The following is a 25,250-nucleotide window of genomic DNA, read 5'->3' as shown; positions in this document are numbered from 1 at the left end:
AGAGTCTACCCTCGGCCTGGGATAAGGGACAGCAGCCATGCTTGGGGGACCTGGGGTCACCGCTGAGTTCTCACCCTTGGCCCTCCTTGGCCCAGGGTCACTTGGTCCAGCTGCCTGCCCTGGGTGGGGCCAACTCAGCCCTGGCTGACCAGATTTCTGGGTGCACTTATAAGGGTGAAAGGCTGGGCCAACCTTTCCTTCCTCAGGCTTGGCTGAGGCCCAGCCCCCACCTCACCATGTTCCCATGTCCCCCAGCAGAGCCCCTCTCCTGGCCCCATATTACCCGTGCAACTTGATGGGGGAGCGGGGAGTGAATTTCTGAGGATGTGCCTGGAAGGAGTCCTGCACAGGGCCTGAGAAATGGGCAGAAGGGTTGATTGGTTTGGGTTGTAAAAGACAACTCCTCTCCTAGGCCTAAGAAGGTGAGATGCTTATTCTGCTGATATCTCTACCCTTTCCTGGTGGAAGTCCTCGGAGCTGATTAATAAATACTGAAGGGGCCTGGTCCCCCCTCACCCCATTCCAAGCCCATGGTGCCAGCAGGGAGAATAGAGCATCCCCTCCCCCGACAGGGGCAGGGCGGGTGACTTGGTTTCCACACCCCTGGGATCCTGGAACCAAGACATCCACTCTGGGTATTACTTTTGTCATCACCCTGGAGACCCATGAGAGGAAGCAGAAGAAACAAGATATCGGGAGGGTCTCTGTACACTCCTTTTAAACCTTCTTGGACCTGCAGGGGCAAAGGGGCAAAGGCTTTTGTTCCTTTTTTCCAGAGAGAGAAACCGAGGCTCAGGCAAGGGCAGGGCCATGGTCAGGCAGGAGGCAGAGGAGAGGCCAGAAATAGTGCTGGTGCTCTGGCCTTGATGACGCCTGAAGCCCACATTGGTCAGGTCGATTCCCCCTCAATTAGCTCTGAAGCTGACACCCACAGTGACTAAAAGCCCAACTCACTGGCAGCCAGCCTGTGGCGCGACTCTTCTGGCAGCCTGGGGTGGGGCTGTAGGCTGCCTGGGGCCACCCCATCCCCAGGCCTCTGTGCTTTTGCACGGGCAGGTTTCCCTGTCCTGAATGACCTTTCTGTTTCCTACTTGATCTCCTGTCCTACATTTATGCTTAGATGTCACTTCGTTTAGCAGATTCTTGAGTACCTGCCACGTGCCAGGCCCTGTGCTGAGCACTGAGGACTGTGCAGTGAACAAGATAGGATGCTCACAGACAAAGTGGCTGAAAAGACAATGGACACCCAGCTGGCCGGTGCCTCCTGGGAGCTCAGCACTTACTGTGCAACAGGCCCTGTGCTCCCCTCTCCCGCCCTCGTGCTGGATGGTCTCAGGCAACTCATGCCTACGATGTGGCCCTCAGTGAGGAGAAGGCCCTCACTGATCATTTGTGGAGTGAGAATAGAGACAAAGACCTACAGAACCTGGGCCCTGGCCTGGCTGTGGCCAGGGCTGGGGGGAGCTTCTCCTCCTGGATATACAAGAGGGGCATAGAGAGGGCTGCTCTTGGGAACACTGGTGATCACTGTGGCTTCATGCCTCAGTTTCTCCATCTGTGCCTTGGATGGATATAGCAGCTGCCATACCAGGCCTCAGGGCCTCCCTTACCCTAGGCACATCCCCTCCCTTGCCTGGGTCCCGCTGCAGTTGGGAGGTGCTAGTTCCGGCCTAGTCGGGCCAGACCCTCTAAGCCGGAGGTTCTGGTATGAGGGGCCACACTGCCCAGGGCAGATAAAGGAACAAAGGCAGGAACTGGGCCAGGCTTGGGCTTGCTGCCTGCCCATCCGCCTGGGCACCGCAGCCAGGCCTAAAGCTGAGAGAGGGTTTAAGGGAGAAGGGACCCAGTGTTCAGTCAGACTGGGGAGACTCCTATGGCCCATCTCCTGAGCTTCCATCAGCAGCACAGCCAAGGTCATGCAGAAATGAGGGGTCAAGTGAGGAGGATTTTCAGGAGCAGGAGAGGTATTTTTTGAGAGCTCATGGATGCTTAGAACTAGAGAGCCTGGGCAGCAGGGCCCTCTTTTCACCACCTATCCTTGCCTGGGCCTGGGGTCCCCTTAACCCCAGAGTCACTGGCCAAGTCTGGGAGAAAAAAAACTCTCCCTTCCCCCACCCTGAGATGGTCCAAGCCCTGGGGTACCACCTCCCACTGCAGAGGGAGGTGTGAGGGCCCTGCCAGCTCCTTTGTTTAGCTTGGGGAATGTTTACTTTTTCCCAGGAAGCCACCCCCACAATACACTGCTGCTGCCTGGGCTGGCTTTGGCCAGGACTTGAGGCCAAGAGGTGTTTGGAGGGGGAAAGCGGTCTTGTGATGACATAAGGTGGCTGGGCTACTGGGGAAACTGAGGCCGGAGTAAGGAGATGGAATGGAAGGTCACCTTGCCAGGGGAGGTCAGGAAAGATGAAAATAATAGAAGTAACAGTAGGTACCCATGATGATAACCAAGTGGTAGTCCCTCCAAGGCCTGGGGAGGGGGACTGCCTGGGTATCCTGTGAGGAATCAGACCCAGAGGCTTTCCCGGGTCACTCAGGAGCAGGACTAAGATGGAGCCTGGCTCTGCCTGATGTCTGAACCTGTCCCAGGACTGGGGGTGGAGGGCAGGTTGGGGATGCAGGCACAGCCCTCTCCCATGGGCTAGGGCTCGGGCTCGGGCTCGGGCTCGAGCTCCAGGACCCTGCAGTGCCAGCGTTAGCCTGCCCAGCCTCACTTCCCAAGGAAAGGGCTGGGTTCGCACTGGTCAGGCTTCTTGTGCTCTCTACCACTGGAGAAACAGCACTTGGGTTTGCTTATTTCTTATGAATTCAGTTGTCCATCTCCCCAGCCCCTCCACTGATGAGAGTCCTCTAGGAAGCTCTCTCCCTTCGGAGAAGGAAAACCAGGGTCCAGGAGTGGAAAGGGCTTCTATGACCAGAGCAGCCCTGGGGTTCAACCTTCTCAAGAGTCTGGGCGTATCTGGCTTGCTCTTTGGGAAGGATGCTTCGCAGGTGGAGGGTGAATGGGTTGGTGCTGGTGACTGCCCACCAGCCCTCCTCAGCCCAGCTCCTGAGCCTCTGGGGCTATTAGGCCCATAACACTGCCACCACTTACATCGTTTGCGTGTAGCATTCGAGAACCAAAGTCGCCAGGTCTCCTTATTAGGAAATGAGGAGATTGGAGGTTAGGAAAGGTCACAGTCTGTTTACTTCACCCAAGGGGGAGTGAGTATGGGGTGAATACGGATTGAATTGGAAGTGCCTTTAGCAAGCCTCGACTTAGCTGGCCTGACTGCATGGTGTGAGGAGTGGGGCTGGGGAGCTTAAGGACCCTCCCTTGCCCACCAGGGGGGCTCCCTGGCCAGCCAAACAGGCTTGGAGCTTCAGATTGCTAGGGACAGGTGAGAAGGCCCAGGAGCTTGGAGGCCAGGGGTGGCACCAGGGAGCTGGGTAGGTGGCTTTGACAGCTACAGGGGGACTTGGAGCTAGCAAACTGGGGAGGCGTGGGTATTCCAGGATGAGCCTGATGAGGGAGGAAGGAAAACCCAAAGCATGAACTTGAGCCGAGATCCCTGCGTTTCGGATCTCAGTTTTCCTGGAAATGGGAGCCGCCTCACTCCTGAGAGGGGACTTGGAAATGGCCGCTTTGGGAGTTGGGAGATCCTGGGTGCTGGTTGGCTGCCCCTCAGCTGGCCAAGGATCAGCCCTCGGAGAGAGCGGGGCAGGTCCTTGTGCTTGCCGAGAGCCTGCCTGAGGCCCAGCCTGGGTCAGCCAGGCCAGGGCCTGAGGCTCTCAGCTGTGGTCCTTCCAGGTCCAGCCAAGCTTCAGATGGGACCGCCACTGGCTGGGCCTCCGCAGCACAGGCCTTGTCTCTGGTTCCCTGGCACGATGCCCACCCCTCCCTCCCTGGCTCCAGCTTCCCTTGGCACGGAGTGAGGAGCTGGTGCATGCTCAAGGAGTAAATCATGTTCCTTGGCAGCCCCCACTGCTTCGTAATCGTAAAGAATTTAAAGAGAAACCACCAAGATAAAAATCTCATCCTGGCCCATAAAGGCATCTTTCACCCTGTGGCTTGGGAGGTGGCGGCCTCAGAGTGGGCTCCTGGCTGTCTGCACCTGTGTGTGTGTACCTCCAACCCTGTGACCTCTCCAGAGGTGGTGGGGAGCCCAGAGGGTGTCTTCAGAGCCGTGGGTACTTGGCTTCTGACTCCTGGGAGACCTCTAGCTCCTCCCCCAGGGCAGGCAGTGGGACACTTAATTTGGTAGAATGAAGAGGTGGTGCTGTGGTGGTTGAGAGAGCTGGCCCTGAAGGCAGGCAAACCTCTATCCTACCTTGTCAGCTGTGTGATCTTAGACAAGTAGCTTAGGCTCTCCCACCCCCAGTTTCTCCATGTAAGGTAGGGATAGCAGTGGCCCCATGGAAACAGCATCCTGAGGTCTCAAGCTGCCTAGCTTGCATCCTGGCCATGAGTAGACCTTGCGTAGTGAAGCCCCTCTGTGTCCCTGCTGCCTCATCTGTAAAATGGGGGCAAAAATGGTGCTGACTTCATGATGTTTTGTGCATTAACTTTTTGTGAATACAGTTACGGCTCTGGCGAAGGAAGTCTCAGAAACTAAGAGCTACTGTGAGGGTGGCTGAGGGCTGATCCTGGGGGTGCCCAAGAAGTCCTCACTGCCTCACCTCTCCCTCTAGATTTCTAACCTTTGGTAAAGCAGTTGGTGTTTGGAAAGGACTGCAAGAGGGACCCTGAGCCCTGTGGGTGGAGTGGGGTCAGGAGGAGGAGGATGCCTACCATGGGCGTCTGGACAGGATTTGTGGAGGAAGCTATATCACAAATGGGAAGGGAGATTTCGGGAGCGGGAAGAGCAGGAGCAGAGGCGGGGTGTGTGCGGTGCAGCAGTTGGGGAAGGGCGAGATGCTAGATGGAGTCTTGCTCTTGGTGCTAGGATATAGAGTTTCCACTTTCTCCTTGTGGTTTTTGAGCTCTTTTCTCTTTTTGCGGTACCCGGGCCTCTCACCGTTGTGGCCTCTCCCGTTGCGGAGCACAGGCTCCGGACGCGCGGGCTCAGCGGCCATGGCTCACGGGCCCAGCCGCTCCATGGCATGTGGGATCTTCCCGGACCGGGGCACGAACCCGTGTCCCCTGCATCGGCAGGCAGACTCTCAACCACTGCGCCACCAGGGAAGCCCTTGAGCTCTTTTTTTCATGGCAGAGCTACCAAATACATACTGGGAAAAAGATAATGCATTTGGGGAAGGGATGCCATGGAGGGGGCTCTCCTGGAGATGAGTGTCCCAGTCTGGTTGGGGCCCACGATCTGCTGCAGTGACACAGCCCGCAACCCCCCCGCCCCCACACCCTGCACTGTTCTAGCTCCTACAGCTTGTGCTAGGGGTGACCAGACCTGGGTTGCTCACTTGGGCATCTACATGACTGGCCCGAGAGTATGTTTTCTTGGCCTGACCTGGCGCTGTCCTGGGAATCTGAGCCCTGCCTCAAGGGAGCCCGTGGTGCTTTGTAGAAGCAGAGAAGATTCCTGCTGCATTTTTCTTAGAAATAGCAAGAGGGCCTTTGCCAGAGGCCTGGATGCCAGAAGGCTCCGATCTGAATCCAAAGCCCAGCTCACGTGGGTGCCTGAGCTTGGCAGGCCTGCAGGCCCCCGCCCCCCAGGCTGCTGAGCAGCCCCTGGGAGAGGGTGGAGGCCTCCTGGGGTTGCTTACTGATCCTGACCCGGCAAAGAATGGGGTCTGGACGGTGGCTGCTGGCCTAGGTTCCAGGAGGCCAGCCCATGGCGGAGGGTGGCTCAGCTAGGCTGACCTGTGGCATTCTCAATGGGGCTGCTGGCAAGTATTGCCTATCTGCTATATCTCTACAGGGTAGGGACAGCCCCAAAGCAACAGGCCCCTCCAGGGACCAGGAGGCCTTTGGGGCGTGAGGCCTTGGCTCCACCCCCCTTCCCCCAGTCTTCTTCCTTCCTTCCTTCCCCTGATCCCCCCTTGTCTGCATCTCCTCCCACCACTACCATGACCCCTCCGTGGCTTCCTACCCGGACATGCTCTTTCCTCTAAGGTCTCTGCACCCAGCCAAGAGCTTTGTTCTTCCCATTTAGGGCTCAGTGCTGATGCCCTCATTTCCTTCCAGGGGCAGAGTCCACTGTGTGGACCTGCTGGTCCACCAGCCTGGGTGGCTCCTGTCGGTCCTACACTACAACTGTAGAGCAACAGCTAGAATGTGCGGGCCTCCTGGGCTCCTGCAGCACCTGAGGTGGAAAGGGTGGCACTCCAGGCTCCTCTGCTCAAGGCTGCTCACACTGTCATTTTGCTTAGCATCCTCCAGTCCTAGCACCAGGCCTGTGTGGAGTACCCGCTGCCTTTCTGGACTGACAACCAGCTAAATCATGCCTGGAGTCCTGACACAGCCTCACCACATCCCTCAAGGCTGACCCTGAGCACACATCTGTCTGTGCGGTGCCTCAGTTTCCCCATCTGAATGTTGGGGGGGCCGCTAAGACTGTCTGGGGCATCCTGGGAATCTCTGGGTGGGTGATGTGGAGGGGCTACAGGGACCCCAGGAGTCTGAGGAGGGCAGAGATGGGGGCTGGGCCCAGGGCAGGGGGAGGGTCTTGACACCCACCAGCGTGTTGGTCCCATCCTGGCCTGTCCGTCTGGTTGATTTATCAGAGTAAATGAGCCATGGAGAGTTTGTTGTCTTTTGCAGTCACAGGGAGGAGGAGGTGGTGGAGGAAGGAGTGAGGGGTTTCCGGGCCAGGTCTGGAATGTGGGAGGAGGGGTGGGCCCCCGAGGTCTGTGGAACTGGAGGCTCTGATACACTCTGCCCACCTGAGAAATGGATTGGTGCCACCCTCCCCTCAGGACCAGCCCCTCTTCCCACCCCCTTCCCACTTCTTGGGGCACATTCCAGTGTGAGCTGCTTGCCTGGCCCAGGCCCCCTCCTCCCACCCCAGGCTCAGGGACCGCCTTGCCCCTTCAAGCCAGCCTCCTTGACCACACTGTGTCTTTTCCAAGCTGGGCAAGAGCTCTGAACTTTGCCTGGCCTGCGAATGCCCAAAGGTGTCCTCCTAGGCAGCCATGCACGCCATTCGGGTCCAGGTAGGACACCCTGGCCCCCTGAGCCACCAGCCCAGACCTAGAACAGTCAGGCACCATGTGGTCCTGGGGGTGGTCAGGGATCAATGGAAGCACCGAGGCTGGAGGGCTCCCTACCTGCTGGGACACAATGGTCTAAAGTCACTGGACATCCTTAGTGGGGAGAGATGTAGAACCTTTGCTGTCCACCAGGTGTGTGTGCCAGGGAGTGACTCTGCTGCCCCTTCCCACCTGGCTTTTTCCCAGGTCAGGATGAGCTGTGCCCCCAGCCTGTCTTCTCCTGGGCGGAGCAGGTGGGCGCTGGGGCGGAACGGGCGTGGGAACAGCATGCCTGGGCCTGCCGGTCCCAGGCCCCAGGCCCCAACCCCCAACCTCCAACCCCCAACCCCCAACCCCCAGCCCTTAGCCCCCAAAATGGGAGGGAAGCCTGCAGCAGAGCTTAGCCCAGCTGGGCTGCTCCAGCTCAGCTCCAGCTTGGTGTTTACTGAACAGCTGCGATGTTTACAGTAGCCCTTAAGAAGGGGCCCCTTGTTCCAGAGGATTTCCCATCTTGCGGGTCCCACTGGGGGCTCTTCTGACCTCACCACCTCCCCGCACCCCTGGGATAGGCATGTCAGGGTGGCAGGGACTACAACCATCTCCACCCTCTCCAGCGCTGGGCCAGTGTCTTGGCACCTGCCCCTCCACCATTCACTCTGGCCTTGGGTCCCTCTCCCAGGAAGTGGCAGCTCTAAGTGATGAAATACGGTAACTGGGTCCCCAGTTCAGACTTTTAAATTAAATTCAATCAGAGCCGTTATTGAATATAAACACGTGGAGTCATTTACATGTTAATTATGTTGAATGGACTATGAGGCCATAATTAGTTGCTAATTGGGTGAGAGTGGCTGTAATTGGTTTTGTTGGCACGGACCTGGCTCACCTGCCTAGGCGGAAGAGGGGCGAGTATGGATGGCTCCTAGGGAGGCTTCTGGGTCTCCGATCTGGACAGCCTGATCCAGAGATGGGATTGAAGAGGACAGATTTTGAGGGACTTGGGGCCAAAGGAACCTGGAGCCTACCCCCCAGGGAGGAGGCCGCTTAAGCCCCAGGCAAAACCCTGGGTCTGGCTTCTAGGGGTTCCCATCTAGAACATCTCTAGGGGTGGGGTGGGAGGTGGGACTGGGAGAGCCAGCCCCTGAATCAAAGGTGACAGCCTCTTCTGCCCAGCCCCATGTGGGACCTGGACCTGAACAAATGGTAAATGCCTAAGAGAGGGTCCATGGGAGCACAAGGCAGATGTCACCCTGGTATGTCAAGGCAGATGCTGGGGCCCTGGATTGGCCTGGCCAGGGTTGGAGTCTTGGCATTGAGGTATGAGTGAGGTGGATGTGCTGAGCAGGGAGAAAGGTGCATGCAAAGGCTTTAGGGAGGCCCTGCCCCCGGCTCGCCTGGCTGGGGCTCCAGGGTTACAAGGCTGTGGCCAGGGGCTGAGGCCTTCCGGCTGGCCGCTCATTAAAAGAGGATTAGGCCGAGAGCCAGTGGGTCAGCCCAGCCCCTGGGCCTTCCTCTGGGGCCCCTCACAGCTTGAGGGAGTGGTAAAGGGGCTGGGGGCCAACCCTCCCTAGAGCCCATGGGGGTGTCCAGGAGGGACCCTGCCATTCCTGCTGCTGCCACTGCTACCATCTCCTTATCCACCTCAGTTTCCCTCCTCAGAAGGGCAGGGGGATAAAGTGCTAACCAGAGACCCCGGCCAGCACCCCCACCCCTCACCCCCAGCCTCATTTCTCTTCATCTTAGGGATTAAGGCTGGACCAGCCCACATGAAGTCAGAGGTCAGGGCTGAGTTGCCGGGACCTGTCTATCACCTCCCAGTACCCAAGCACGGCCCAGAGAGGTGACACTGTCCGTCAGGGCCTGCTGCTTTGTAGGGCTGTAACCAAGGGGGCGGGATACCCATCTCTGATCCAAGACCCCCCTTTTGCAGCAGCCCCTGCCTCACTGGCAGCAGACCTGGTGTCCTAGAGACGGGCAGCAGGGGTCGGGGGCCGCCCACTCGGGGTCTGCGGGTGAGGGCTGCAGACACGCCTCCTCAGTGCTGTCCTCGCCCACCACCTCCTTTAAAGTAAGGCATCATCAGCTGCTTCCCAGAGAGGAGGAAACAGAGACCCCCAGGATTAAGCCTCCTTTACACTGAGAAAATTCCTGCCTCTGGACCTTTGCCAGGCCGTTCTGGGCCAGGACCCCAAGTGTCTAATGGCCATGGGAGAGTGCTAGAGGCGGGAAACGACTGCGGAAATGAGGTGTCTGATGCCAGAAAAGGCTCTTCCTTCCCCATGACGGGAAAAGCCTTCCCGGATGTCACCCCACCCAACCTGTGCCCAGCCTGGATGAGGGCATGGGGGTGGGGAGCTCTTCCCTGGAGCATCACTCAGGCACACCACCCTCCCTCCCCAAGGTCAAAGCTTATACAGACTTGAATCCCTGACACCCACAGAGCCTTTGGTTGTGCCCCAGCCCCTCCCTCTGTATTGTCCTGGGGCTGGGGGAGGGGCGACACTCCTGCTATCAGAGCTGGGCCTGGGGCAAGTGGAGCAGAGGTGGGGACTGGCCTGAGGTAAGGAGCAACCTCAGTCCATGTCAGCTCCCCCACATACATCCATGCCCCCTCAGGCCCCCAGGTCCCCTTGGCCCAAGTCTCTGCTCCTCAGTGGGGCTGGGGGCCAGTAGGCTCTAGCCCTGCTGACACTGCAGGTGTCAGAGCAGGATGCCCAGGGCTACTCAACCACCATCTGCCCTGACCTGGGCTTCTTGGAGGAGTGAAGGCCCCCTGTTCCTCTACCCTGCGGCAGAGTGAGGAGGTGGGGACAGCACACCAGTTTCACTCCTCACCCTGTGACCTAAGGTGAGCACCACTCTCCCCTGGGCCTCAGTCTTCGTGTCTGGAGCTGGGGGTGCAGGGCTGTCATGGGGACCCTTATTTGAATTCTTTACTACAATCTGGCATGAGGGAAATGAGCGCTCCAAGACCGCAACTGGGGTCATGAAGCCCATGCCAGAGCCAAAGATTCCTCACCCTTGCTCCCACCCATTTCCTACCCCACACAGCCTTATGGGGGCTCCCTACACCCACCTTAGTTTCCACAGAGACCAAAACATCACATCCTGTGACAACAGAGCCATTGACGCCATATCCCGTGGCCACCGGGAAGGGTCCCGAGGGTCCTGAGTCATGTGCCCTGTCAGTGGAGGACGAGTCACCTTCCGGCCCTGGCCCTCCCAACAGGCAGTCCCCACCACCAGGACTGGCTCTGCCGGCACCTGCCCCTCCTTTAGCCCAAAAGGCCATGGACCTGGGTGGGAATATCACGCTCCATGCACACTGACATGTCACTTCCCTGCTCTGTGCCTCTCATCTGTAATTTGGATGTTAATGAGCACAGGGCTTTGCACATAATAGGTACTGGATGACTAAGTGAGAGGCTCCCTCCATTCCCACTTCTACCAAAGGGCTCAGGCACGGAGAGTTGAGAGGAAGGACGTCAGATCAAGGCTGTTCTGCTCCTCACGTAGGTCTCAGTTTCCTCATCTGCTGAATGGAGTCTCCTCTGTCTGTACTTGGGAGGGGGACTTGGACTTGGGGGTCCTAGCACTGTAGAGGGGGAGGGTCTGGATTATAGGGACCCAAGGCTAGGCAGGGATGGGAGGGTAGGCATTATGGCTGGTTGCATCCCGGGGGCTAGATATTTGGAGCTCCCCCCACCTTGAGTGTCTGTGTCTGAAGGTGCCCACTTCAGCCTCGCCTCCCTTCCCCTCATTGCCCCCCAAATGCCCCCTAGCCTAGCAGGATGGGTGAGGGCACAGTCAAGGCCATGCCCCCAGCCAGGGTATAAATAACCCCTGGCGGGCTGTCCCAGCCTGGGGGGGCTCCGCTGGCAGCCCCACTTCCTCTCTGGCCACTTCCTGGCCCTGGGTCGGCGAGGGGGGGGAGTGTTTACTTTCCTGTTGTCACTATGGCTGGGTGGCCAGGCGGGGGACTCCGAGTGGCCCAACAACAGGTGCAGGACAGGTGCCCGGGCTGCCCTGCCCGGGACTTCAGAGGCACCGCCGATGAGGCTGTAGCCAGGCAGGGATCGGCCCTTTGATCCCTTGGCGTCCCTGCGTCCCAGTGGTGGGCCAAGGTCATCACCTGTATTCTCTTGCTGCCATAGTCAGGGCTGGGCAGGGCAAGGCCTTTGCCCTGCCCAGCCCTCAGATGTGGGCTCTGGGTCTGCTGTGGGACTCCCCTGGCTCCCAGTCCACCTCACACACCCATCTCAGCACATCCTGAAGCTCCCATTCAGAGCTGCTCTCAGGCACAGCCCCTCCAGCTCCATTCCCGGGTCTCCAGCACACAGCAGGGGTCAAGGTCAGCCAGGCCAGTCAGAGACAGCGGCCTTGACTAAATGGGATGGGGCCACCTGCTGGTTCCACCTTCAGGCAGCATCTATGGCTCTCAGTGACCTCAGATCCCAGGCTCAGATTCTCCCTCTCCAGACCTCCCCCTTGATTGCCCCACCTGTGAAATGGGTTACCAGATGTGGGGCAGGGAGATGCTAGGTGTATGTTCCCCTTGGTGGATGCATCATCTGATGTAGGACACATATGTGCGTGTGTGTATACCTGGGCCATGTGCATGTGTACATACTCTTCTGTGTGCTGCCATCTCAAGCCTCCTGTGCTGGTGAATATTCATCACCCTTATTGCAATCTCTTCTCTCCTGCGGAGCTAAAACTAGCTGGGGGTAGGTGGAGGAGGGACTTGCCAAGGGGACCGCTCGGAACTCCCTCTCCCAGAGGAAGGTTCCCAAGTTTCCTGGAGTCCTCTGTCATTGGCCTATCACTAGCCTAGTTTCCTCCTGTCTTTCATCTCCAGAAAGGAGGACTTTCCCCCAGCAACCTGAGGGTGAGAGGGCCAGGGCTGCCAGACTCACGCAGAAGGGAAACTGAGGACTCAGCTGGACCCTGTCCCCAGCCCCGGGGATGCTGCAGCGCTAGGGGGAGGGCCTCTTTCCTGGGAAGGACTTCCTGGATGGTTCAGAGTGGCCTGAGGATTCCACCATCAGCAACCCTGTGGGGTCTGGGGGAAGCCCAAGGTCTGTTGGGCAGTTTGGCTCCAGCAGCGCTTTCTGGTGTCCTGGCTAACCTGCTTCAGACAAGGTGGGGACCTTGCTGTGTGCCAGCTTTGCCCTCTGTCTTGTTGGCAGCTGGGGTGAGGACAGGGCACCCTGGCTCTGTGCCAGCATTTGTGAGCTGTCCTGGTTGCACCTGCCCCCTACACCCCTGCTCATTAACTCTTTTAGGCCCCTGTGGGAAGCTGGCCCCACCCTGAGCATGGGAACATTAACCCCTCACCTGAGCAGAGAGTCTCTGATGCCATCACGCACCCTGGCCCACGCCCGCTGCCCTTTCACTGGGACCCAGAGACTGGCTGGGCTGCCGATGAATCAGGGCCCCGGCTTTGGGTGTGGCCCCTTACCTGGCCTGCCCACCTGTCCCACTTTCTCCTCCCAGAATGTCAGGGACTAGAGAGGGAACCAAGCAGGCCCTGGAGGGGAAGCTGGGGGTTTAAGATGACCGTGTGGTGGGGCTACCCCTCTGTCAAAGGGGGTATGGGTGGATGGTCTCCAAGAGCCCTCACTGCTGCTCTGCCCTCTGCCCACAGAGCTTAAGGCCACAGGCACGGCCCACTTCTTCAACTTCCTGCTCAACACAACTGATTACCGAATCCTGCTCAAGGACGAGGACCACGACCGCATGTATGTGGGCAGCAAGGACTACGTGCTGTCCCTGGACCTGCATGACATCAACCGCGAGCCCCTCATTGTAAGGGCCAGCCCAGATGTGTTGGGGGGATGAGGGACGCGCGCCCCAGGGCTGGGGGCCCTTCCAGCGGGCCCTCTGACCTCCATCTCTGGCAGATCCACTGGGCAGCCTCCCCACAGCGCATTGAGGAGTGCGTGCTCTCAGGCAAGGATGGCAACGTGAGTGCCGTGGGGTCACAGGTGGGGTGGGGGGAGGTGGTGGCGGGGGACAGGGGACTCCAGGAAGGCACTGGGGCCAGGCAGGCATCTGGGCACCTCCTTGGCTTTCCCTCTGGCCCCAGGGTGAGTGCGGGAACTTCGTCAGGCTCATCCAGCCCTGGAACCGAACACACCTGTATGTGTGCGGGACCGGCGCCTACAACCCCATGTGCACTTATGTAAACCGCGGCCGCCGTGCCCAGGTAAGCCTCGCCCACCCTGGCCCTGTGCTGCCCCCACTGATAGCTACCTTCCAGGGTTCTGATGGGAGGATGGGCTTGAGCCCCAGCCCTGCCACTTCCCGGCCCTGTGACCTTGGGTGAGTGACTTCTTCCACCTCTCAGAGCCTCAGTTTCCTCTCCTGAAAATGGGGCTAATAGCTGCCTTTCTCACAGGTCGGTGTGAGGAGGAGGCAGTGAGCTAACGCTCTCAGAGCTCTTAGCACTGTGCCTGGCATGTAGTGAGCGCTTCCTCCATATGTGGACGGTGCCCCTGCAGCCAAGCCAGAGGGCCTGGCGGGGGCCTCAGCATCAGGAGGCTGGACTCCTGGGTCAGCTTCTGCCATACGGCCTGGGGGAGAGCTGCCCCTTCCTCAGCTCTGCCCCACCCCGCCCGCTTTTGCCCTCCTCCATTTCCATGTGGGCATGTGTGTGAGCTGGTGTGACCTTGTAGGGAGTGTGTGAGAACGATTGGACCTAAGGTGTGTGCAGGTGTGCCCCAGCTGTGTGCATGTGTTCACACAGGGGTGCATATATGTGCTCTGGGGGCTCAGGTGCTCCCATGTGTTCCTGGCATGTGTGGTGTGAGAAGCTGGCAGCCCGAGCCCGCTCCCCCAGCCCCTGCCACCCCTGGCTCTAACCTGTATTCCTCGTCTTCTCAGGCCACTCCCTGGACCCAGATGCAGGTGGTCAGAGGCCGAGGCAGCAGAGCCACCGATGGTGCCCTCCACCCGACGCCCACAGCCCCACGCCAGGTGGGCTTCATCCCTTCAGGCTCTTGCCAGGCAGCACTGCCTCTGAACCGAACTCATCCTGGGCCTGGCCTTCCAGCCAGGAGCCTGCACCCCAGGCCAGCCTCTCCAGGGTCTTCCGTCCACCTCTGTGCCCCCCTCCTACCCCTTCCCCTGCAGTGCCCTCAGCCTCTGAAGGCATTCCCAGTTGGACTCATGTCAGCCTCAGTGTGACAAGAAATCATGAAGCCATCAGGTGGGAAAGACAGGAGCCCTGGGGACAGCCATGCCTCCGCCCTCAGAACACGTGTGTAGACATGCGTGGGCACGCGTTGGGCACTCTCCAACCCACACCTTACTTAGCACCCAGCGTGGGAAAATGGCACATGTGTGCAGCCTGACACATAGCTCTTAGGAGTCCATGCCCCATGCCTCGCTTGGGGCATGGGTTAACCCCTGGGATGGGAAGGGCAGAGCTGTGTGTCTACTAGACTTGACCCAGGACAGGGCTGAGGGGCTGGGCCGGGGCTGGGGGGCACTGGGGCTGGGCAGGGGCGGGCAGGGGGGCAGGGGCTGCCGGTGAGTGACAGAGCAAGTGGTCACTTGAGCTCGCGTGTCTGTGGCAGGGAGTGCTGAGAAGTGGGGCCGCTCAGACTCTGCCTGTGTGTGCCCAGGGTGTGAACAGTGGGTTCCGTGTGTTGGCAGTGATGCGTGCCGAGCTGTGTGTGCAGCCCCATGTGTGCAGGAAGTCATGTGTGCAGAGTGTAACTGGAAGCAGGCCTGTGTACACCTTCCCATCACCATCCCTGCCACCTGCTGCCACCTCCTTCCTGCCTCTGTGCCTCTCTCCTCTTCCTCCCTTAACCTCCTCATGAGCTCGTCCTGGTCCCAGTGCCTTCACCAGCCTTCCTCCTAGCATCTTCAGGGATGGGCTGGGAGGCATGTGGGGGGCTTTGTGAATTCCATGTGGTCTGGGCTGGACCCCTCAACTCCCGGCTCCCTGCGGAGACATGTGGAGCTGGGGGCTCTGCTGAGGGGCAGGGAAAAGGCCCTGGCCTATTAGTCTATCCTGAGGACCACAGATAGGGCACAAAACCCGGCGACACAATAACCTCAGAGCCCTCTGGCCTGGTGGGACCTGATGGTAAAGGACAGGATCCCAGGCCCTTGGCCAGTACCCCTGCCCTTCGTGGCCCGAGACAGGCAGCCACAGCTCAAAGAGTTGTGCCTCTGTGGCCCAAGGGGGCCCCGGCCAGAGTCTTCCTGAACTAGTTGGCATGGAGGGGCTTCAGCCCCTACAAGCCCACCTGATGCCCCTCTCATGGTCCCCAAAGCAGAGTCCTCCGAGACATGATTCCCAGGTCTTATCTGAGATCTAGACCAGGAAGCACCTCCCTGGGAACCCTCAGCACCGCCCTGCCCTGGGAGACCTGGCAAGAGTTAAAACCCAATGAGATCTGGGGAGTGAAGCAGGGTGGCTTCAGGGTTTCCCTGGGGGCTCGCTCTCACCCTGGGAGCCTGATGACCCTTGCCTTTCCTGTGCGGGATGGCTTGGATGATACTGAGCCCCTCTCTGCCTTGCAGGATTACATCTTCTACCTGGAGCCTGAGAAACTCGAGTCAGGAAAGGGCAAGTGTCCCTACGATCCCAAGCTGGACACAGCCTCAGCCCTCATCAGTGAGTGCTCCCACCCCACCCTGGTTCTAAAGCCTAAAGGTGTGACCTCTGCCTCTGGAGCAGGGAGCATGGCACCAACACTTTACCCCAGGGAAGAGACCGTGAAATTGCTGTGTCTGAAACCTGCCCCCCCATCACCCCCGCAATGTGGCCCCACTTGGCAAGGGGAAGGGTACAGACCAGACCCCAGTGTGCGCTGAGGGGCAGAGACTAGGTGATATGAGCCTCCATCCAGCCCCTCGAATGGGGGTGCGGTGGGCGCAGGGGGCAGATTCTACCCTGAAATCCATAGTGTGGTCCATGCAAAGGCCAGAACCCTCCTGGCCGCAGGCTTCCTGGAAGAGAAGACAAGCGGAGTCTGTACTGAGGGTGGTATGAGGCGGTGGTCCCATAGCGTGTTCTCGGATTGTCTGGGAGGCTGGGAGAGGCCCACAGGCAGCACCAATGGAGAGTCCTGGCCCAGAGACCAGCTAGGGGAGTTTGTTTCTGGTCTGGCCAAGTGTCTGGGAGAGTTGGGAGAATGTTCTCTGGGGAGCAGTCCTGCCTGGGGCCTCAGAAGCAGCTGCTTCCCCTACCCCCAGGTTGGGCGAGCCCACTGCTGACCCAGGTCCCTGCACTCTGCCTACTTTCTGGCTGCCCAACCGAATCTGCCTCTCAGCAGCTGCTGGGCAGTGTGCCACCTCCAAGCCTGGGAAAGGCAGAGGGTGGGCATTATCCTCTCCCTCTTGGTGAGTAAGAAGGTCCTAGCCGGATGGCAGGGTCCAGACCAGGGAGTCTGAAGGGGGAAGACAGGGCCTGCCCTGGGGGAGTCTAGAGGGAAGACTTGGAGTGGTGTGCTGGAGCCAGTGTGTTTGTCAAATTTTCTGTTTAAATTTTCAGGTATTTTGTGAGCCAGCTGTTAAACACAGCTATTATTAGAAAGTAAATTATATACACTTATAGTTAAATAAATTACTTTAAAAACAAAGGTAAAAATACTCAAAACTCATTACTTGCTAATTATTTTACTACATTTTATTATCTATATTCTTGAGATTATCTACATTTCTCGTATCTATGGGGTGGAAATACTAGACAATGGTTTTGGCAGGTCTTCCCAACTCTACTTTCAGTGAGTGACCTCAGGTTAGTAGCTTGAAATCAGCCATGGTGGGAGTATTTACACCACAGAAATTGGCTCTGGCTGCTAATCCGAGCCAACTGCTGCTAATCCCAGTCCTCCCAGAGCCAGTTGTTAAAACATTCACCAACGCCCCACTGATACAATCGCCTTGAAGAACCTGAGGGGGAGATGGGACCCTGCCCCGGAGGTCATGTGTGCTGTGCACCGGCCTTAGCCAAGGGCGTCCCCATGACTGACCCACTGGCCCACCCACAGACGAGGAGCTCTATGCGGGTGTGTACATCGACTTCATGGGCACCGACGCAGCCATCTTCCGCACGCTTGGAAAGCAGACGGCCATGCGCACGGATCAATACAACTCCCGGTGGCTCAACGGTGAGCAGAGCCCACAACACCTCCAGTGGGCAGCATGTCTGGGGTGCGGCACAGAGATCATAAAGAAACACTCGTGGGAGAATTTTTGGCCCTTGACTGGCTAGAGCAGGGGTAGTTTCTTATCCCGGGAAGACTCGGGGGTCTTCTTGTACCTGGCCTGGGAAAGAGGCTTTGTCCAAGGAGGGTGCGGTTCACTGATGCCTGCACACCTGCAGACCCTTCATTCATCCACGCTGAGCTCATCCCTGACAGCGCTGAGCGCAACGACGACAAGCTCTACTTCTTCTTCCGTGAGCGGTCCGCGGAGGCACCGCAGAGCCCCGCCGTGTATGCCCGCATCGGGCGGATCTGCCTGGTATGAGGCCCCTTGCTGCCCCCTCCCCAGGCCCAGTCCTGGTTCCATCAGCCCTGCTCTGGCAGGGTCTTTGAGGTGAGTGAGCTGATCTGACCCAGCCCCTGCCCCTCCCCACCCAGAACGATGACGGTGGCCACTGCTGCCTGGTCAACAAGTGGAGCACATTCCTGAAGGCAAGGCTGGTCTGCTCTGTGCCAGGCGAGGATGGCATCGAGACCCACTTTGACGAGCTCCGTGAGCACCCGGCAGGCGGGCAGGGGCCTATAGCTACTGCAGGGGATGGCAGCCGGATGGGTGGTCAGGGGAAGCCTGGTGCCCCCCACCCAGGACTGGGCAGGGCCTTGGGGCTCGTGGCCAAGGTACCCCTCCCAGCCCCCTCTCCTTCTGTCCCCAGAGGATGTGTTTGTCCAGCAGACCCAGGATGTGAGGAACCCAGTCATTTACGCTGTCTTTACCTCCTCGGGGTGAGACTGGGGCTGGGGCCAGCAGTGGCAGGGTATGGCTGAGTTGGAGGCTGTGATTTGTGGAGGACCCCATCCTGGTGGGGAGCTGTGGGTGAGGGTAGGCTGGGGAGGGACCCTGGGCCAAGGGTCTGCCCCACCCGCAGCAGCAGCCTGCCTTGCCCGCAGCTCTGTGTTCCGAGGCTCTGCCGTGTGTGTCTACTCCATGGCTGACATTCGCATGGTCTTCAATGGGCCCTTTGCCCACAAAGAGGGCCCCAACTACCAATGGATGCCCTTCTCAGGGAAGATGCCCTACCCACGGCCCGGCACGGTGAGGACCCCACTCACTCCACCTTTCCCTTTCCTCTCTTTCCACGAGAACTGTGCTGGGTTAGGCCCTTTGCAGACATGGGCCGCACCATCGTGGCACTCACAGCCAAGTTGGCGGGGGCGGGGGCGGAGGTAGACCATACACACATATAAACTCACCATTCACCCTCAATAAAGCTGAAGTTATAACAAAACACACTGTAAGGAAAACTCCACCATTTACACACAGTGTCGGGCTGTGAAAGAATCCAGGTAGGATCCTGAAACAAAGATGGTGGCTGGGTATGGCAGGCTGCTCCCTCTGGGAGGCTGTTTGGAAGCTGAAAGTTGTAGGGAAGTTTTCAAGGCAGGCTGGAGGTGGGGGTGAGCAGGAGCCCCTGCAGTAGTGGGAGGCGATTCACCTGATCTTGGTGTGACATGGACCACTGCGGGAGTCTAAGCAGGAGAGCTTCGTGATCTGATCACATGCCTAGGGTGTTAAAGGAGCTCTGGGCCTGCCATCCTGCTGAGTAGGGGTGGAGCTGGGGAAGGGGTGCACTGGAAGAACAGTCAGAGGAAGGAGACAAGCGGGTGGGGATGAGGACCTAGAAAGGCCATTGTCAGCTCTGCCATATGCTGCCACAAAGTCATGGCACATGAAGCTGGGGAGATGGCCATGGGATTTGACCATGTGAGACCTTGGGACCTCAGCTGGTACAGGACCTGCAGAGAGGTTGGGTATTGGGCAAAAGCCCAGATGGGTGTTCTGAGAAGCGGAGCAGGTGGAGCTGGTGGGGACAGACAGAGCAGAGACCTCTTCTGAAGCTAATGGGTCCAGAGTGCCCTGGGCAGCCTGGGCCTGACGCTCATCATCTGCCTGCAGTGCCCTGGTGGAACCTTCACACCATCCATGAAGTCCACCAAGGACTATCCTGATGAAGTGATCAACTTCATGCGCACCCACCCACTCATGTACCAGGCCGTTTACCCTCTGCAGCGGCGGCCCCTAGTGGTCCGCACAGGCTCTCCTTACCGTCTCACCACCGTTGCCGTGGACCAGGTGGATGCAGCCGACGGGCGCTATGAGGTGCTTTTCCTGGGCACAGGTACCCACTGCTGCTCCCGGCCCCTCCCACACTGGGCCCACTGGGTGGAGGGTACTGATCCATAGGGCTGGGCCCTGCCCTGCTAGGGGGTTATTACAGGGTTGTCAATGTCAGCTCTGCCACCTTCATCCTTTGGAGGCTTCTATTACCAGGATAACTGAGAATGGGGATGGCAAAACCCCATTTTCATCCCTATCCCTGGTGGCCGGGAGAGCAGGGACACTGGGTGCCTGGGGACCCATGTTTGGGCGGAAAGAGGGAGGACAGAGCCAGACACCTCCAGGATACCTGGGTCCAAATACTGACACACATGCTATCGTGTGCACATGCAAACTGCACCCACCGCTGTTCCAGTAGCCCTCAACATAAGGGAACACTTCCTGCAGCCTGTTCGCAGCTTCCCAAAATGAGGGTCTGGGGTCAGAGGGGCAGACTCTAACTGTGACTCCCCCCTTGTCCAGGGCCAGTCCCCTTAGACCTCTTCCCCTCATCTGGGGGCAACTCTTCAACCTTGGCACAGAGCTCTCCCACTCCACTGCCCTTGGGGGGTTTGGGCCCTGGTGGGGGAAGGGGCTGAGGCTGGTGCCCCTTTCCCAGTGTCCTCAGCCCCACTGAGGCCCTGCCCGGCCCGTTCCAGACCGCGGGACAGTGCAGAAGGTCATTGTGCTGCCTAAGGATGACCAGGAGATGGAGGAGCTCATGCTAGAGGAGGTGGAGGTCTTCAAGGTGGGTGTGACACCACCCAGTCCTGTCCTCCTCACCATGGCCCTCCTCACTACCACCTCCTGACCTCAGACCTCCAGGTCAGGACAGGAAGGGGGTCCCCAGGGTCATAAGCTAATCCCTATCTTCTTCTAGGACCCAGCATCTATTAAGACCATGACCATCTCTTCCAAGAGGGTGAGTTTTGGCGAGGTGGGCTGAGGGTAGGGATGGAGGCTGCTTCACCTTGGGGTCAAGCCCTTGGCAAAGAGATGGGGACACTGAGGCACAGAACAAGAAGGGGAGGAGCCTGGCCCAACTGGCTCCTAAGGAATGCTGGCTATGGGGAGGGAACTGACAAGCTCCTACCCCTGCCCACAGCAACAACTGTACGTGGCCTCAGCCGTGGGCGTCACACACCTGAGCCTGCACCGCTGCCAGGCATATGGGGCCGCCTGTGCCGACTGCTGCCTTGCCCGGGACCCCTACTGTGCCTGGGATGGCCAAGCCTGTTCCCGCTACACAGCGTCCTCTAAGAGGTGTGAACCCCGAGACCCTTGGAATTTTGGCCACCAGACCCAGGGCTCTGTCCTGGAGGTCTAGAGGTGGATGTGATATTACCCTGGGGGACTTTATGGGTGAGACATCCTACCCTGGAGTTTTGGGGCTATAGAGACTTGGGGGGCAAGTTTTCTTGGGAATACTCCTTCAGGAGCTATCTTCATCCAGGCGGAGCCGCCGTCAGGACGTCCGGCACGGGAACCCCATCAGGCAGTGCCGTGGGTTCAATTCCAACGGTGAGTGCTGTGTCTCACCACTGGGTGCTCCTCGGTGTGGAGCTGTGCAGCCCACAGAGCTGCTCGTGGGGCCCCCACTGGAAGGATTCTCACATGGTCCTTGGGGGTGAGGGGGTGAGGGGTTTTGGAGAAGGGATGTCCTTGGCTACCCTCTCAAGGAGTGGATGCCTGATGGCACAGCCCTGCCTGTATGGGTGGGTATCCTTGTATATGCCCCTCGCCAGCCTGCAGTCTGCCAAGAGGTAGTGCTGCTTTCATGTGGCACCCTCTTGTTCTACAGCCAATAAGAATGCCGTGGAGTCTGTGCAGTATGGCGTGGCAGGGAGCGCAGCCTTCCTTGAGTGCCAGCCCCGCTCGCCCCAGGCTACCGTTAAGTGGCTGTTCCAGCGAGATCCGAGTGACCGGCGCCGAGAGGTGATTTCCTGTGCCCCACAGTCCTCACCATGGTTGGGAGAGTCCCTTGTACAGTCGAAATTCTACGTGGGTGAAATGTGGTATAGGAACCAAACTGGGGCAGCCCTCATTCTAAGAAAGTCCTTCCAAGCTCCCCTCCCTATGTGGAGATCATTTGGGTGAATCCAGTTATATGGAAACTCTGGGGGGTGTCCATATTACATGGAAACTACTTGTAGGCATGCCTTTTTATATGAGAATTCCATATGTGTACTTTATTGGCAGTATACCTCATTCTATGGAAATGTCACGTGGATGAGTTCCAGCATATGGAAGTTCTGTGGGGTAGCCTTCCTATTGTGGAAATCCCTTCTACATGGAAGGGATTCTAGGCCATCCCTTCTACATGGAAGGGATTCTAGGGAATCCCTTCTACATGGAAATTCTATGAGGGTGCCCCAACATCTATTTATTCTCATTAAATAGAAATTGTGTGTATGCTCCAGAATTCTCTAATTGTACAGAATCCCCTTATGGTCATTCCTCCTAAAATGGAAGTGTTTATTATTCAGATGTTATATGGAAACTTGTTTTTCTTGGTATATGGAAATTCCACATGGGTGTCCCTGCATGGGGTGGCCCCAGAGGTGGTCTGATCGGGGAGCTGGCCAGGGCAACAGGGTGGTCCTGCAGCCCCTGAGCCCTAGCCCCTGCCCCCACAGATGCGTGCAGACGACCGCTTCCTGCGCACAGAACAGGGCTTGCTGCTTCGTGCCCTGCAGCTTGGTGATCGCGGCCTCTACTCCTGTACAGCCACCGAGAACAACTTCAAGCATGTCATCACACGAGTGCAGCTGCATGTACTGGGCCAGGATGCCGTCCATGCTGCCCTCTTCCCACCCCCAGCTGTGAGCGTCCCACCACCCCCAGGCGCTGGGCCCCCCACACCCCCTTACCAGGAGCTGGCCCAGCTCCTGGCCCAGCCAGAAGTGGGCCTCATCCACCAGTACTGCCAGGGCTACTGGCGCCATGTGCCCCCCAGTCCCAGGGAGGCCCCAGGGGCACCCAGGCCTCCTGAACCCCAGGACCAGAAAAAACCCCGGAACCGCCGCCACCACCCGCCGGACACATGAGGCCTGCTGTCTGAGCCCTGCGATGGGCCGGCCTAGTCCTCGTCCCTTTTAATATAAAAGATAAATATATATATATATATAAAATATCTATATTCTATATACACCCTGCCCCTGCAAAGACAGTATTTATTGGTGGGTTGTAAAATAGCCTGCCTCAGCGGCAGCATCATCCAAAACTTAGACCCATGCTGGTCAGAGACGGCAGAAAACGGAGCCCACCTAACCAGGCCCGGCCAGTTGGCCGGGCCGGGCCAGGACCACACAGTCCCCAGGCTCAGCTGGGAGTCTACCTGCTCGACAGCCACCGCCAGGATCTACAGGACACAGGGAGGGAGCGAGCTCTACCTGGATGGGGCACGGACTGTACACCCTCGCCCATGTGTGCTGGTGGCATACATGTGGATGCGAGGACTGCTTTGGAGACCGGGGGTGGGCGTTGAGGGCTCAGATGCGCTCAGAGAAGGGAAGAAGGGGCTGGCACAGGATGCCGGCCCCTGCCTGGGAGAGGGGCACTCAGTCAAGGCCAGCCCTTTCCTGGGTATTTATTCTCTATTTATTGGGGACAGGAGAAGAGGAGCCCTGCCTGGGTGGGGCAGCCCCTCCAGCCCCTCCTTCCCTCCCTGCCTGGCCACTCTACCTCCTCTTTGCTTTCTCCGTGCCGCTGTGATGCAGGGGCTGGGAGTAAAGCAGAGGGGCCAGGCTCAGGCAGCGCTGAGGGGAGAGGGGGTCATGGTGGAGGCCTGGGGCTTGCAGGGGCTCCCCAGGGCTCCCTTCTGCCCACCACTTCAGATGATGGGTGTAAATAGCTCTGGGGGGCAGTTGGGTAGGTGGGTGGGGGCTCCTGGCAGCTCTCTGCTGTCCAGGCCACACCTGCCCTTGGGTTCCATCTTGCTAATAAACACTGGCTCTGGGACTGGACTTTGGCTTTCTCCTTGGCAAAGGAGGGAGGACGGGGGTTCAGCCCACACCCAGATTCTGTCCCTCCTGCCCCCCCCCCACCAATGTGGCTTGACCACCAGTTCCCCCACCGTCTCTTTTGCAAGCCCAGCGTCCATTCACTCACTCAATTGTTTGATCATTCGTTCACATTGCTTTCTCACCTGGCTTTGTGTCTTGCCAGGAACTCAGGACTCAGAATTGGCAAGACAAATCCACAGCCCTTACAGTTCAGCTGCCCCTGCCCTGGGAATCAACAAAATTCCCATTCTTCCTGTATCCTTCCAGCCACATCTCAGCAGAGGGTCCAGCACAAGCAAATGTCCAGAGGCGGGGAAGACCAGGATTTGTGGGGAGCTGCTGGAGAGGAGCAAGTGGGGCTGGGGGCCCCAGGCCAAATTTAACGAGTCAAGCTCTGGCAGGAGAAGCCAATAGCTATGGAGGCGCACGGATCCAGGAGGGCTTAGGGCCATATGTAGCAGGCAAGGGGAGCCAGGTGGCGATGGGGAGGCAGTGGAATGGTCCCACTTTAAGTAAACCTAATATGTAGAAAGGTTCTTGTTGGTTTAACAAACCTGGGCTCCTGCACCACCCCAACCCCCTGGGCAGTGTGTAGGGGCTGCAGAGACTCCCGGGGCCCACTTACAGCATGGTGGTGGGGTAGAGGACGAATGGGGCCTAAAGGTTGAAGGTCGCACGAATGATGTGTTGCTCCTGGACAGATCTCTCCTCACCCAAGAGGGTACATGTTGAAGCCACCAGCTCACAGAGCCAGTATCCACTTCCCACACGTTTAGGGACAGGGTTTGTGTGTGTGTGTGTGTGTGAATTTTTTTATTGAAGTATAGTTGATTTACAATGTTAATTTCTGCTGAAGAGCAAAGTGATTCAGTTATATATACATTCTTTTTTTTAAATATTCTTTTCCATTATGGTTTATCACAGAATATTGAATATATTTCCCTGTGCTATACAGTAGGACCTTTTTGTTTATCCATTCTGTATATAATAGTTTGCATCTGCTAACCCCAACCTCTCACTCCATCCCTTTCCCGCTCCACTCCCCCTTGGCAACCACAAGTCTGTTCTCTGTGTCTGTGAGTCTGTTTCTGTTTCATGAAAGTTCATTTATGTCATATTTTAGATTTCACATATAAGTGGAATATAAGTCTCTTTCTGACTTACTTAGTATTATTATCTCTAGTTCCATCCATGTTGCTGCAAATGGCATCATTTGTTCCTTTTTATGGCTGAGTAGTATTCCAGTGTATATATGTACCCCATCTTTTTTTTTTTTTTTTTCGCAGTACGCGGGCCTCTCACTGTTGTGGCCTCTCCCGTTGCGGAGCACAGGCTCCGGATGCGCAGGCTCAGCGGCCATGGCTCACAGGCCCAGCCGCTCCGCGGCATGTGGGATCTTCCCAGACCAGGGCATGAACCCATGTCCCCTGCATCAGCAGGCAGACTCTCAGCCACTGCGCCACCAGGGAAGCCCTTGTACCCCATCTTTATCCATTCATCTGTTGATGGACATTTAGGTTGTTTCCATGTCTTGGCTATTGTGAATAGTGCTGCTATGAACATAGGGGTGCATGTATCTTTTTGAATTATAGTTTTGTCGAGATATATGCCCAGGAATGGGATTGCTGGATCATATGGCAACTCTATTTTTAGTTTTTTGAGGAACCTCCATACTGTTTTCCATAGTGGCTGCACCAACTTACATTCCCCCCAGCAGTGTAGGAGGGTTCCCTTTTCTCCACACCCTCTCCAGCATTTATTTGAGGACTTCTTAACGATGGCCATTCTGACCAGTGTGAGGTGGTA

At 57.9% G+C, this 25,250-nt stretch overlaps 1 protein-coding gene across 2 annotated transcripts in view; it reads left to right on the top strand.

Moving 5' to 3' along the window:
* SEMA3F (semaphorin 3F) overlaps positions 1–23,386 on the top strand; it is a 28,958-nt gene extending 5,572 nt beyond the window's left edge. The window contains exons 3-19 of one of the 2 annotated variants that reach the window (XM_082639718.1): positions 12,767–12,927; positions 13,023–13,085; positions 13,208–13,327; positions 14,005–14,097; positions 15,658–15,751; positions 17,130–17,249; positions 17,465–17,604; positions 17,724–17,838; positions 17,999–18,068; positions 18,234–18,378; positions 19,240–19,462; positions 20,100–20,188; positions 20,321–20,362; positions 20,546–20,703; positions 20,894–20,961; positions 21,242–21,375; positions 22,077–23,386. In XM_082639718.1, coding sequence (XP_082495844.1) covers positions 12,767–12,927; positions 13,023–13,085; positions 13,208–13,327; positions 14,005–14,097; positions 15,658–15,751; positions 17,130–17,249; positions 17,465–17,604; positions 17,724–17,838; positions 17,999–18,068; positions 18,234–18,378; positions 19,240–19,462; positions 20,100–20,188; positions 20,321–20,362; positions 20,546–20,703; positions 20,894–20,961; positions 21,242–21,375; positions 22,077–22,487 — 2,246 coding nt within the window. In that variant the 3' untranslated portion in view covers positions 22,488–23,386. The remainder of the gene's footprint in view (positions 1–12,766; positions 12,928–13,022; positions 13,086–13,207; positions 13,328–14,004; positions 14,098–15,657; positions 15,752–17,129; positions 17,250–17,464; positions 17,605–17,723; positions 17,839–17,998; positions 18,069–18,233; positions 18,379–19,239; positions 19,463–20,099; positions 20,189–20,320; positions 20,363–20,545; positions 20,704–20,893; positions 20,962–21,241; positions 21,376–22,076) is intronic. The other variant, XM_082639719.1, reaches the window with a different exon arrangement.
* The last annotated feature ends 1,864 nt before the right edge of the window (positions 23,387–25,250 follow it).

This window comes from Mesoplodon mirus (assembly GCF_964341445.2).
Source record: "Mesoplodon mirus genome assembly, chromosome: 12".
NCBI classification, from domain to species: domain Eukaryota; kingdom Metazoa; phylum Chordata; class Mammalia; order Artiodactyla; family Ziphiidae; genus Mesoplodon; species Mesoplodon mirus.
This window is presented reverse-complemented; position numbering and strand designations above follow the sequence as displayed.